The following is a 15,578-nucleotide window of genomic DNA, read 5'->3' as shown; positions in this document are numbered from 1 at the left end:
GGTAGTTTGAACCTCAAAGGGTCTCGACTCACAGGTTGAGAACCATTGTCTCAGACAATGTTCAGACATAATCATCAAGGAGAATGCATGGCAGAAACTACATGATGGCTGCTGGAGAGAAGAGACTTCATTCTCAGGGTATGCCCTTGGAATTAATTAATCACTGATTATGCCAGATCCTTCAGAATCCTATCACCTATCTTCCTAAACATGGATAGAGCTGTGTCTTGGTATTTTTCCAGGCAGTTTTTAGGTTCCCAATTAGTAATATATATGACTACAGTGATGCCCTTCACTTCCTGGTTGTTATAGATTTCCTCTCTGGCAATCAACTTTGTAGTTCCATATGTAAGTAAGAATGCGTGACATGGGTCTCCTGGCATAGATACATATAAATACACATATGTGAATATAAACACATACATACATGCTAATGCATATATCAAAATTAAGGACTCATTGTGAATGTTGCAATACTATTACTACACATATTCATGACTATGGCATAAGTATATACATAGCACTTTGTTACACTGACATTACATTTAATCTAATATGAAATACTTTTCTTGATATTTAATGGTTTTAATTGATATTTAATCTTGATGTTTGGATGGCTTCTTTCCTTGCTACTGCTCAAGTACTTTAGAGTCACAATGGGAGAGAAGATGTCATTTAATACTACCATCCTTCTACCTGATCATCCTGGTCATTGTGTGGACTGAGGCTATGTTTACCTCTCATGATTTGGGGGAACTGTTCTAACCTTTTTCCATCATATAGAAATAACACACAGCTCCAAATTTCTTATGATCAAATTAAACAATAGTCAAAAAACTGTTCAAAGGACCTAGATAAATAAAATACCAAAATCTCTCAAATCAATGATGGATATTTACCACACTAAGAATTCAAAAGAGGTGGGTGGTGGTGGCACACACCTTTAATCCCAGCACTCAGGAGGCAGAGCCAGGCAGATCTCTGTGAGTTCGAGGCCAGCCTGGGCTACAGAGTGAGTTCCAGGTACTCAATGAGCTAAATGAGATGAATGAGAACTAAATGAAGGATAGTAACAATATCATCAAGAATATTAAGACAATAAACAGAAAACCAGCTTGTAGTGCTTACATCTACAAATATGATGCAATAGTTGAAAATTATCAACTTTGATGAAGGAAACAGACGTAATTCATTTTTCACTGACCCTATGCAGCAGAAATCAAAGGACACAAGGATTGAGAATTCATTGTTTTAAAACTAACAAAAGGAGAAGGAAATTATGAGTAGCAATAGAATCAGGATGTGTCATTCTGAAGGTGGTTCCATGAGACAATCAGTGGAATTCACAGGATCAACATGTGACTTAAGGGGGAATCAATTCACAACCCTCAATTCAACTTATTTCCTGACCAAATGCTGAATCCTGTTGGGCCATCGAACCCATTTAGAAAGGAAGAAATTGTCCCTTCTCTATCACATCTGATTGATTACGCTGGAAGTTTTGGAGAGTCAGTGCCCAGGGTAGAAATTAATGATATAGAGACTCAAAGGATTTAGAAAGGGAGAAATTGGCCCTTCTCTATCACATCTGGAGGTTTGGAGAGTCAGTGCCCAGGGTAGAAATTAATGATATAGAGACTCAAAGGATAGAGTCAATGTACAGACTTCTTGCAGTAAAGAGACACAGATAGTGACAAACTCTTCTTCACCAATCCAAATAAGAGACTGAATCTCAAAAAGTAATATTATTAGATCTGAAAAAGGGATACCACAATATATGTCAATGACATTAATGTTACCTTATGGAGTACTGTGGAAATTGATACAATATTAATGAGAATTCAAGAAGAAAAGGATGATTTCCTAGAAACAAGTGAACAATTCAAACTCCTATGTCATAAAACTAGGCCAAACAATAAGCAAGTAATGAAACCGATGCAGTCAGAATTTCCTCTAACAGTGCCTGAGGACTGGACAGATTCAGCACTGAATTCTTTGAAAGGCCACTAGCCCATTGGAACATGTGGTTCTGGAAAGTCTTGCCCTTCTCTCCCATTCCCTCTGCCTTGCTAAAGGCATTAGATTACATCTTTAAAGCTAACCACCAAGGTCTATATTCCCTTCTTTCACTACTTGATCCTCCTGAGGTTTTCTCCCAAGGTCCAGCTATGGAAGTACTGAAGTCCCTCAGGGGCTTCTGATTAACATACCAATTGAAATTAATCACCTCATCCCAACATGGGGTTTTTCCCCTTTACCTTTATAAACTGTCATTTGCTTTTGTGCCAGATCTCTAATCCCTGTATCCAGCGGCAGTGTTCTGTCCCTCCAGGACAAATATCCCTGTCCCATTTCTCTTGTCCCTTTCCCCTTCTCCTTTATCTCCTTTACCACTGCATGCTAGCCCATTCTAACACATAGTTCCCCTTCTTTTCTTCTTAAGAATTCCACCTGCAAGGCCATTTGCTCGTTTTCCTGCTGAGTCAGAAAGCAGTCATTTTAACGTTTCTTTCCTGCTTAATAGAAGATCTCTCTGTGAAGAGTTGTTTTGGTATGGATTGTGAATAATCCAGAGTCCCAGATGGATTCCCCACTGTGAGTGGGTTCCCCCTTTCTCTAATTCCTTTACAAATTCCTATACTAATGCCCCACAGAAAAATATAGCTGAAAACTGAAAGAAAATTAATGCTAGACCATCATCACAAAAAGCTAGCTTTACTTTTATACAAAAGAACAGATGAGGATGAAAAACATCTTTAAAGGAAAACTTATAACCCTCACAGCCTGCTCCACTGACAGTCCATTGGCCCATAGCTGCCTTCCCAGTCAATGTAGACAGCTAAAACACAAAACTTTCCAATCACATTAGACAAGAACAGAGATTATGGTCTTTGACTCTTTATTTTTTGAAAATGTTTAGCATGATGTAAAAAGCCTGGTTGATCCCTTCTGAATTTTAACTTACATTTTGATTGGTGGGGTGGTACTTTTAAACTTCCTCCTTTTAAGTGTCTCCTACAGGACATCTGGCAACAAAGGGTGGCCACTAAGGCGACTTTACAGGTGTTAATGGCTCTTAGACATCCGATCATAGCTCTCAACAGGAGGTTATGCATGCCTGGCTTTCTGAAATGCACAGGCCATTGCCTGTCCCTCCACACCCAGGGTGACTCCCCAGGGATAAATGATCTTCAAGGGCTGATAGTCAGGTTAAGAACCCTTTGGCAAGCCAACCTAAGACAGGTATAGTCCAGTTGCTGAGACCCCTGAGGCGGGGCAAACAAGTTCAGAGCATACTACTCTGACTCCCACTGAGCATCCACATGATAAAATAAAATGGTGGATATGTAGTAGGACAGGCACATAAAACAATAAAAACCCAGAGACAGGACTTAGGACGAAAGCTTAAAAATAAATCAGAGAATCAAGGCAGTTACAATCACTTTTACATATTAGAGGTGAGTGTGTGTGTGGGGGGATCCGGTCTCCACCCGCCTTATATTCCTGTCTCTACCTCCCTAGTGCTGGGATTAAAGGCATGAGCCTCCACTACCAGGCTCTTATGGGTAACTAGTGGCTAGCTCCACCATTTGATCTCCAGGCACGCAATTATTTGTCAGAACAAAGAAAATATAATACAACACCCCAAGGCTTTACATTCTGTGTGGAGCACATTTACCTGAATGAAGTACTATTATAGTAGTAAACCTGGAGCAGTGAGCAAAAAGTCTTCCCTGCTTTAGTGATGTAAATGCTTTCTGGTATCTATTATCTGTTGTACATCAAGTTTGGAGGAACAGTTGCTTAAGCACATGTTTAAAGAGACAATTTTCCTGGGGAAATGCACTATACCTGTGAAGCTACTTATCCCAACAGGGAACTGAAAAGAGAACCAAGTCAACCCTGTTAAACCCAAGAGCTTTATTAGGGTTAGTTTGAGAAATAGGGTCAAGTAGTTGCTTACTGGAGCAGAGGGGACTCAAAGACAGTTTTTATCATGAAGCTCCAAACCAGCATGGGATACAGCATATACATATATAACAATGGGAGCACACTGCACACCTGTAGGCATATCAACTAGATAAAAAGCATCCTATCTTGGTGGATCATTTTGTCAAAACCTTTTCAAGGACTAGGATCTGAATTTCTTCATTTGATTTAAGCATACTGAAATCTGTCAGTTTCAGGGATCGCTTGAAAACCTTTTGAGGTTTTCTGACTCAGTTCCTATACAACACACATGCCTGCAGTCACCAGGAAACGGTTACTTAACAGCACATTCTCCAGGTTTCTGTGTTGTATCTTCATTATTGAAACATTTAAGGTTGCATAGGTATAAAAAGTTCTAATGAAAATATTCCTACACTTTAACATCTTTAGAATTTCTCTCAGTATAAATTCTGGATATATTCTAAGATTTGAATGTTACTGAAAGCTTTCATAATTTTATGTTGACAGACTTGAGAGACAGTAAAGGTTTTTTCTCACATAGTCATGGTAAACTTTCTCACCTGTATAAACACTTTGGTGTATTCCCAGGATGATTTTGTGGCAGATTTCTTGCATTTAATACATTGGTAAGGTTTCTCTTGTGTATGAACATTCTAATTTCTAAGAGATGGGGACACATGTAAAAGATTTTTCACATCCAATTCATATGTAGGGTTTCTCTACTGTATGGATTTGCTGATGTTTTCTATGGTCTGAGCAACTGATGAAGGCTCTGTCACATTCACGACATTGGCTAAGGTTTCTCTCTTGTATAGATTATCTACTGAGGTCTCAAATGGCCTTTCTTGCTAAAGGATTTGTCACATTCAGTGCATTTTAAGGTTTCTCTCCTATATGATTTCTCTAATAAGTTCTAAGATAGCTTTTGAGGTGAACTCACATTCATGGCATTTGGAAAATTTCTCTCCTGTATGAATTATCTGATGAGTTCTAAGTTTGCCTTTATAGATAAGGATTTGTCACATTTGCTGCATTGTAAGGTTTATCTTCTGCATGAACTTTTAAGATGAATTCTACAGTAGTTTTCATAAAGGATTTGTCACCTTCACTGCCTTTCTAAGGTTTCCTTCCTGCATGAATTCTCTGATGATGTCTAAGATGTGAGGCAGTGGTAAAGGACTTATCACATTCATTGCATTTGTAAGGTTTCTCTCCGGTATGAATTCTCTGATGTCTTCTGCATTCTGTGCAACTGACAAAGGATTTCTCACATTCACTGCATTTGTAAGGTTTCTCTCCTGTATGAATTCTCTGATGAGTTCTAAGATGTGAGGCAGTTGTAAAGGATTTTTCACATTCAATACACTTGTAAGGTTTCTCTCCTGTATGAATTCTCTGATGAGTATGGAAACTGCCTATGTGGGTAAAGGATTTATCACATTCCCTGCATTTGTAAGGTTTCTCTCCTGTATGCATTCTCTGATGAGTTCTAAGATGGTCTTTCCGAGCAAAGGATTTGTCACATTCACTACATTTGTAAGGTTTGTCTCCTCTATGAATTTTCTGATGAATACTAAGACTGAATGTCCTGATAAAGGATTTGTCACATTCACTGCATTTGTAAGGTTTCTCTCCTGTATGAATTCTCTGATGAATTCTAAAATAGCTTTTCAGGGTAAAGGATTTATCACATTCCCTGCATTTGTAAGGTTTCTCTCCAGTATGCATTCTCTGATGAGTTCTAAGATGGTCTTTCCGAGTAAAGGATTTGTCACATTCACTACATTTGTAAGGTTTGTCTCCTCTATGAATTTTCTGATGAGTAGTAAGACTGAATATTTTGATAAAGGATTTGTCACATTCACTGCATTTGTAAGGTTTCTCTCCTGTATGCATTCTCTGATGTATACTAAGACTGCTTCTATGTGTAAAGGATTTATCACATTCACTGCATTTGTAAGGTTTTTGTCCCGTATGAATTCTCTCATGTCTTTTGTGGTCTGTGCCACTTGTAAAGGATTTGTCACATTGACTGCATTTGTAGGGCTTCTCTCCTGTATGAATTCTCTGATGAGTTCTAAGATGTGAGGAAGTGGTAAAGGACTTGTCACATTCAACACATTTGTAAGGTTTCGCTCCTGTATGCATTCTCTGATGAATATTAAGACTGCCTCTCTCGTTAAAAGATTTACCACATTCATTGCATTTGTATGGTTTCTCTCCTGTATGAATTCTCTGATGATATGTAAGATGGATTCTCCGGATGAAAGTTTTGTCACATTCAATACATTTGTAAGGTCTCTCTCCTGTATGAATTTTCTGATGAGTATTAAAATTACCTCTATGGGTAAAGGATTTATCGCATTCATTACATTTGTAAAGTTTCACTCCTGTATGCATTCTCTGATGTATTCTATGTTCTGTGCAACTGATAAAGGATTTATCACATTCACTGCATTTGTAAGGTTTCTCTCCTGTATGCATTCTCTGATGTATACTAAGACTGCTTCTATGTGTAAAGGATTTATCACATTCACTGCATTTGTAAGGTTTTTGTCCCGTATGAATTCTCTCATGTCTTTTGTGGTCTGTGCCACTTGTAAAGGATTTGTCACATTGACTGCATTTGTAGGGCTTCTCTCCTGTATGAATTCTCTGATGAGTTCTAAGATGTGAGGAAGTGGTAAAGGACTTGTCACATTCAACACATTTGTAAGGTTTCGCTCCTGTATGCATTCTCTGATGAATATTAAGACTGCCTCTCTCGTTAAAAGATTTACCACATTCATTGCATTTGTATGGTTTCTCTCCTGTATGAATTCTCTGATGATATGTAAGATGGATTCTCCGGATGAAAGTTTTGTCACATTCAATACATTTGTAAGGTCTCTCTCCTGTATGAATTCTCTGATGAGTATTAAAATGACCTCTATGGGTAAAGGATTTATCGCATTCATTACATTTGTAAAGTTTCACTCCTGTATGCATTCTCTGATGTATTCTATGTTCTGTGCAACTGATAAAGGATTTATCACATTCACTGCATTTGTAAGGTTTCTCTCCTGTATGCATTCTCTGATGAGTTCTAAGATGGTCTTTACGAGTAAAGGATTCATCACATTCACTGCATCTGTAAGGTTTCTCTTCTGAATGAATTCTCTGATGAGTTCTAAGATTGCTTTTCAGGGTAAAGGATTTGTCACATTCATTGCATTTATAAGGTTTTTCTCCTGTATGAATTTTCTGATGTCTTCTAAGACGGTCTTTCCGAGTAAAGGACTTATCACATTCATTGCATTTGTGAGGTTTCTCTCTTGTATGCATTCTCTGATGAGTTCTAAGATGCAAGGCAGTGGTAAAGGATTTATCACATTCAATACATTTATAAGGTTTCTGTCCGGTATGATTTCTCTGATGAGTTCTAAGATTCATTTTCTGGGTAAAGAATTTATCATATTCACCAGATGCACAAATTTTCTGATGCAAATGTCTTTTAAATTCTGAAGTCTGGTAAAAGAACTTAGAACAGTCTGTACATGTGTAAGATTTTTCTCCACAATGGAATTTGCAATGTAGTTTGAGTTGTGACAAACGTGTAAAGGATTTACTACATTTTGCACATTTATAGGGTTTCTGTCTAGTATGAGTTCTGTGATGTCTCTTAAGGCTTGAGTCTGTCTTGAAACAGTTTCTACCTTTCCTGCTTTGGTATGCTTTCTTTCCACTATTGGTTCCTTTCAGTGTGAGTTTATGTTGACAGTCAAAAGATTTATCAAGCTCTGTATTTTTGTGTTCTTTCTGGACTCTTTGATTTTGACCTGGAAAATTGCCACAAGGAGGGAAAACAGGAATTAAAGCATGAGTAAGAGATTTAATGACTGATAACCTTAAGTTTTTCTATTACATATAAACTTCCAATTCTCAGGGATAGAGCTCTCACCAGAGGTCTATTCTGTCTCACATCATTAAATAGATGCTCAGAAGAAACTCCAGTCTGACCTATGTCAAACCAAAAGGACCGACTATGGCTTTCTCCTTTATCTAAACTGTGTACCTTGCAGAACATAGGACAAATAAGTGACCAAGCAATAATTAGGGAAGTACTTTGAAAGATCATATGAATAATGTTTATCTATTTTCCTGTATACATTTTTGAGACAGCCACACTGGATCACTTTGGTCAGCTAGGAACACATATGGTAACCAAGGTAGGGATAGAATACAACATATGGTTTTGTTTCTGCATCCATACTGCTAGGATTAAAATCATCCCTTCTCAGGGCTAAACATAAAGAATACATATCAAAAACTGAATAAATAAAAGAAGCAAACAAAAACCCATGCTAACTACCAACAGATCAATTTTCACTTAAAACCTCCTAAACTGTAAAAATCAGAAATAGGGGAGTAATTAAATCCAATAGTATAGTCACAATAATCCAATTATTGAGTGTACTGCAATTTACTTCATGCTCTGAATACTCAGTTTCCTTTGAACTTTGAAGTTTTCTTTAAAAACTAGAAGGGAGAGCTGGAGAGATCACACAGAATATAGCACTATTTATGCTCCCACAGAACAGAGAAAAATGTACAGGAGGCACCATGAAAAAGCTATGTTGATAACCAGAATTTTCCTTATTTCTGGGAGTGTCTAGACAGTTCAGAGAGATTACATATAAACAAAGATTGTAAATAAAAATGATTGAATCAGGAATTCTAGAGAAGAGCATTCTTACCTACAAAGACTAGATTGTTGTAATTCTCCAACATTACATCCATGTACAATGCCCTCTGAGCACAATCTAGACATTCCCATTCCTCCTTGGAGAGATCCACAGCCACATCCCTGAATGTTAACAGACACTGCAAGAGAAAAATACCGATATACCATTGCTGCTGTACAAAATGCATTCCTAAATAAAAGTCCCTAAAGAATTAGAGACACATCTGTGACATAGATGAGGCATAGCAGTTGTTCAAAGACAAAGTTTTCTGCAGGGCTACAGAACTGTGATAGATGTTATCACTGCTGCCCTTCCATAGACAATGCAATGAACAACTTACTACATTGCTTACATTCATTCTTTTTTTGTTTTTGTTTTTGTTTTTTCGAGACAGGGTTTCTCTGTGTAGTTTTGGTGCCTGTCCTGGATCTCGCTCTGTAGACCAGGCTGGCCTCAAACTCACAGAGATCCTCCTGCCTCTGCCTCCCAAGTGCTGGGATTAAAGGCATGAGCCACCACCGCCCAGCCCTTACATTCATTCTTAAGGTCTCTCTCCTGCATGAATTTGCTGATGTTTTCTAAGATGTGAACAGCAGATAAAGGATTTGCCACAACCAGTACATTTGAAAATGGTCTCTGCTATTTGGATTCTGTAATGATTTTTAGTCCTTTAAAATGTAGTTGGGTTCCCAGAGCCCTGGTGGTACTACACAACAGATTTTTAACAGCAATTCCATGAGATCCCAAGCTCACTTTTGAACTATACAGACTGGACATAGCACACACTAATATGTTCAGGCAATTATACCCACATACATAAACTAAAACTGAAATTTAATTATACTAAAAGAGTAAAATGGCCACAGGCTGTACTGTATTTTCTATCTCTACGAAGAGGACGACATTAACAATATCACAATTGGCAAACTTTTAGGGAATATAACACACATGTGAGGTCCACATGCAGAAATTTACCTTCATGAAGTATGTGTTAATATCAAATAAGATTCCCTGGGTCAGTCTCAGATGGTTAACTTATGATTAGCTAAACTGAACTGTGCTTCCAAATTCTATAATCCAACTCAACTACAGACACTCTATTGATCCTATCTGTAGCTGGGCCACACCATACTATATTCTAACATGTTCAGTTGAGATCCTGAGACCTAGGTGCAATGCTGCAACCTTTCTGAAACCAAGATAGAGAATTTGGAATGCATAATCCATATAAGAATAAAAATAAAGAGTGTTTTCTTTAAATAGTAAGGCGTGTAACATCAGCGTATACATCTAATGTTACAAACAACACACAGACTCAAATATTTGGTGCCGTTATTTTATGACAAAATTTTCATAACCAAGAAGTAAATAGAAAAGTCAGAAATAGAATATTATGTAAATTTTTCTAATAGTTGACATAACAGTACAGATAATAACAATTTCATGAATTCTATATGGTGTTTCACTACAGAACAGTTAGAAATATTGTATAAAAAATGGAATGTGTGTGACAATGCATCCAGATCAAGTAGAAAGTCTACTCTGATTGAAACAAATGTATTAAGTTTTGTGAGAATCACACTAATTTTTCATTAATTTTGAACTCATGAGATTGGATCAATGGAAAACTCAAATCTTTCATTTCAACTTTATTCTTTGCTTCAGTATTTGAGCTTATCATCTAACAGGATTTTAGGTTACATAGTTAAGTGTCATTTTTAATTCTTCCTTCCTTTCTCAAAAGCTAAAAGATGCAAGGTTCTGCATTATCTGCCTCACAAATATACAACAAGAATGTAAACCCTGGGGTTAGAGAAATGGCTCAGAGGTAAAGGCACTTGCTATTCCTGCAGAGAAATATAATTTAATTTTCTCTACACACATGGCAGTTCATTACAGTGTTTGTCTCCAGTGCAAAGGCATTGTTTCGTATTGAACTCAGGGATGCAGGTGAATAATGCATCATGCTGTGAGCATAAAAATATGGAGAACACATATATACTTAAATAAAATGTTATTCCTTTGCTGTGGATATCGCTCTGTATAAATAAACACTGATTGGCCAGTAGCCAGACAGGAAGTATAGGCGGGACTAACAAAGAGAACTGAGGGAACAGGAAGGCAGAGGGAGAGACTGCCTGGAGTTGCTGCCAGGACAAGCAAGATGTAAGGTACCAGTAAGCCATGAGCCACGTGGCAAAGTATAGATTAATAGAAATGGGCTAAATATAAGAGTACGAGCTAGACAATGATAGGCCTGAGATAATGGCCAAGCAGTTTAAATAATGTAAGCGTCTGTGTGTTTATTTTATAAGTGGGCTCTGGGACTGGTGGGACTTGGCGGGAACTGGAGAGAAAAGCTCAGCAGCTACAAATGGCGCCCAACGTGTTGGCAAGAGTTTCCACCTAAAACCTGAGTAAAAAGATACTAAAACAGGCCGGGCGGTGGTGGCGCACGCCTTTAATCCCAGCACTTGGGAGGCAGAGCCAGGTGGATCTCTGTGAGTTCGAGGCCAGCCTGGACTACCAAGTGAGATCCAGGAAAGGCGCAAAGCTACACAGAGAAACCCTGTCTCGAAAAAAAAAAAACAAAAAAAAAAAAAACAAAAAAAAACAAAAAAAAAAAAACAAAAACAAAAACAAAAAAAAAAAAAAAAAAAAAAGATACTAAAACAGAGCTAAAAACAGTTCCTAGTTGTCTCTTTCAAGTTAGCGGCAGCCTGCGTGTTTGACCTGCTATCTACTATGGCGGGTTCCTGGCGTGCGCGCTCGACCTGCCCTATAGTGGGAATGAGGCCTCTGCAAGTGTCACCTTAAGCTGCATGGTGGATTTAGCCTTTGCTAGTACAAAACAAAAAGAGGTTTCTGGGCTACACACTGCTACACATAGACCCACTATTTCTGAGAGTTGATGGCTCCCAGAGCTGGCAGAAAACGTACCACTGCCATGTTGGGAAGCTGAAGTGGGCAGAGCCAGCAGCCACAGCGCCATTTCAGTCTCAGAATGCTGCAGTTTAAAGCAATAGGTTCACAATAAGACTGATTCAGATGGAATAGTTTACAATGTATGTAAAAATGTACGTAGGTATGAAAGAGAGACAACAATAAATATATACAGTTATATAAACAAATAGTTTTTAAAAACAAAGTCTTTAAAAAAACAGTAAAGGTAATAAGCCACGTAAAGATGGCTATCACACAGATAATCTGGATTATGTTGTCTTTGATATTCATAACTGAAGAAAAACATTTGATTGTAAAAGCTGTTGAGTTATGCCAAAATGTGTACTTTAAAGGTTCCTTGACTTCAAAATTTGGATGTAAGGATATGTTGCTTTGGAAAGGAGGCTCTGCTTTTGTTTTCATAGAAAGCCAGAGGCTATGGATTTCTTCCAGTTTAAGATACATCAGGTTTGACCAGCCAAGACCACCTGAAAGGTCTCCGATGACACCATGGCCCAGATGATCCAACATCCATTTCAAGGCAACTGGCTCAGACAATGCACCCTCACGGACTACTCCATAATCCTAAAATTTTCTTTATGTCCCCATAAGATACAGTGCCCCCTTCCAGCAGGAATTAGTAAGAGAAGCTACACCCAAATTCTCAAATATACCAAGCTGACTTTGGAGATGGAATCGGCTCACTCCCTCTCTAAACCCAGACATATTCCTAAAATAAAAGGTTAAAAGATTCTTTTGTCCCATATCAAAAGAGCCCTCTGGTGTGGGACAGAAAAAAAACCAATATTTTTATTTAAAACAGGTTGATTATAAATACAATCTCTTTCTAAAGAAAGTGGGATATGATATAGATATATAGGATATAGATATGATAGGATAAAAGGGTAGATTAATAAACCTACTATTAAAAAACAACAACTTGTTTAAAATGTTTTACATTTGGTATAGATTTTAGTTTATGTTTAAAATGTTTTACATTGGTATAGATTTTAGTTTATTGATACAAGTTTAAACTTAATGTTATACTGTATATATATTTCTATTGTCGTTTGAGGTATTATGTTTATATAACTTATTTAGATTAGAATGGATAATTAAGTAGATTAATATTTAGTCATCTATGATAACCATACTTATGGCCATGTTAGTTAAGTCTTCTAGGTATACATAGATATATTTCAGATAGATAAGTAATCTTCAAATACTTCAAAGACCTACAGAATGTGGTATTTAAAATATTTTTAAAAATTTAGACTTTCTGGACAGTGAGACATGTCTGCTCCTGGCAGCACCGGATTTACTTCAGAGAGGAGGATGGGCATCGAAGACACTCTATATGGAGTTTATCTTCTTCTTGGCAAAAATAGCCATTTGGACAAGAAACTGTTCTTGTCTAGACTGCTTGATCGACTGGATATGCAGGACCCATGAAAAGGTAACCACTAAACTTTGCTTGACAAAATGGTCCTTTAGGTTCCTGCTTCACAAAAAAACCTGCCAGACATTCTACAGGACACACACACAAAAAAAAATAACTGAGAGACTCTAGCCCTGTGGGCTGAGAACAGATGCCCCAACTTTACAAGAGAACTTTGGATGACTGTCCAGGCTGCCAGCTGACTCTGTCTACCATACAAGACTCCCGAAAGTTGCTTGCATCCTTCTCCCATTTCTCAGGTAGTATTATATCCTTCTGAGGTCTTTGATGTGGTTAAAGACTAAATACTTAAAATTTTCCTTAGTTATGATAAAAGGTAAGTTAGATATAAAACCTTAAACTCACAAATATAAGATAGATAGGATATCTTCTTTAATATTGTAAATGTAATTCTTGCTCGATAATTGTTTTGTTATATGTAATTTTACTATGTTAAAGTTAAAACCTTCCTTTTTGAAAAAGAAGAAAAGGGGAAGTGCTGTGGATATCGTTCTGTATAAATAAACATTGACTGGCCAGTAGCCAGACAGGAAGTATAGGCGGGACTAACAAAGAGAACTGAGGGAACAGGAAGGCAGAGGGAGAGACTGCCTGGAGTTGCTGCCAGGACAAGCAAGATGTAAGGTACCAGTAAGCCATGAGCCACGTGGCAAAGTATAGATTAATAGAAATGGGCTAAATATAAGAGTACGAGCTAGACAATGATAGGCCTGAGATAATGGCCAAGCAGTTTAAATAATGTAAGCGTCTGTGTGTTTATTTTATAAGTGGGCTCCGGGACTGGCGGGACTTGGCGGGACCTGGAGATAAAAGCTCTCCAGCTACATTCCTTTCATCATCCATACTCTCTAAGGTGCTGATATATTTACTATTGGGATTCAAGACAGTGAATCTCTTCCAATTCTACTTTTCCATAAATTGCTCAGTGATGTCACCAAAAAAGTCCATGTATTTGCTTGTCCACATTCATAAGTCTGGTTCTGGAAACGTGACCTGGGACATGAGAACTTCCTTCCTATGTAGATACTGGCCATCAATATATTCTTTGAATACCATTTGCAATATATTCTCTTTCACAATGTCATGTCTTCAGTCTATGAAAATTTATGTCCTCAAAGTAAAACATGGAATGAAAATATAAGGAGAAAGGGCTATGCTATGTATGTGAAAGATCTACAGACTTACTCTTGATTACCAGAGAAGAAAAAAAAAAAGATAAATCATAAAAAACAAACACTTTAGATAACATTACCAGAGGTAGAGAATTAAAGTCTTCAATGGTTTCAATAATAAAAACAAACTTCAAAAAATGTAAACATGACACTGACCTTGGGAGTATTTCCCAGAGAAGCATTCATTGTTCTTGTTGTTCTTCTCTGAGTTTCTATTTCTTGACCAAAATCTGGAATTCTTGCTGAAATTTCACATCAAGGTATCAAAAATACAAAGTTAAAATTAAATCAACTCTGTTCTGAACAATGCAAAACCACATTAAAAGACCCCCCAAATCAAAATGATACCAGAAATCTGTTCACATTCCTATACACAGGAGAACACAGAAGGATATATTTAGAACTCACAGAGATCCAGACAGGTGTCTGCCTTCGGAAGGCCAGGATTAAAGGTGTGTGTGCCACCATTTTCTGGCCTCTATATCTAGTGGCTGTTCTGTTCTCTAACCCCAGATAAGTTTATTAGGGTGCACAATATATTGGGGAACACAATATCACATTATGTAAAGAAACTGACAAATAGAGAGCTGTGGGGTACTAAACTATATCCAACACACAAAACCTGTAAACAACAATTTCTACCTAGAAGGAAGTACATTAATACTAGTAATTTTACCACCAAGAATACTAGAAATAAAGAAAGAAAAAAGGAAGGAAGGAAAAAAGGGAGGAAGGAACTCACATAATACCAAATCCCTGTGATAAGAAATTCCCAGTAGAAAACTGAAATGTCATTAGACAAACTTCAACAGATTTTACAATAAACTTCTAAAGGAAACAGGAAGAAATGGGACACAGCTCACTACAGTAATGGGCAGGTATGTTACACCAAGACCAAGAGTAAAGAGAAAAGAAGAACAGCATTAGCAGGAAAATTATAAGGAGAGGAAGATGCAGACTCCCGATTCTTATTGAATCCAGTGCCATAAGAGTGAGCTAAAGAAATCTGAATAACAAAAACAAATTAAGGTAGGAAAGAAAGGCACCAAGGGCTTTTTTGATGATGTGATCATACATACTTCTCCCTACACTGTGTATTTCTGGTAAATAAAACAAGCTCTCATAGTTCAGTCTTTGTTACACATAATAGTGAGAAACTTAGAAGCCTGTTCTCTATAATTAGCTTACTTACAAGGCAATTTGGCCAGACCAGGAGTCTCTGTGGATAGATCACAAACAAGACTTTCACAGTCAAACTCGAAGATGAAATTACAAAGTGTCTGGCTTTGTTAAATCAAGGTCCATCAGATACTGAATTGCCCTGTGCTT

The 15,578-nt window shown here is 37.4% G+C and overlaps 1 protein-coding gene across 1 annotated transcript in view; it reads right to left on the bottom strand.

Annotated features, from left to right (window-relative positions):
• Positions 1 to 3,902: 3,902 nt before the first annotated feature.
• LOC131903418 (zinc finger protein 420-like) overlaps positions 3,903 to 15,578 on the bottom strand; it is a 67,031-nt gene continuing 55,355 nt past the window's right edge. The window contains 4 exon segments of the mRNA XM_059253983.1: positions 3,903 to 5,162; positions 5,164 to 7,769; positions 8,688 to 8,814; positions 14,406 to 14,491. Coding sequence (XP_059109966.1) covers positions 5,037 to 5,162; positions 5,164 to 7,769; positions 8,688 to 8,814; positions 14,406 to 14,491 — 2,945 coding nt within the window. The 3' untranslated portion in view covers positions 3,903 to 5,036.

Source organism: Peromyscus eremicus, chromosome 1, assembly GCF_949786415.1.
Source record: "Peromyscus eremicus chromosome 1, PerEre_H2_v1, whole genome shotgun sequence".
In the NCBI taxonomy this organism is placed as follows: Eukaryota; Metazoa; Chordata; class Mammalia; order Rodentia; family Cricetidae; genus Peromyscus; species Peromyscus eremicus.
The sequence above is the reverse complement of the archived record's forward strand: the minus strand, read 5'-3'. Positions and strand labels throughout refer to the sequence as shown.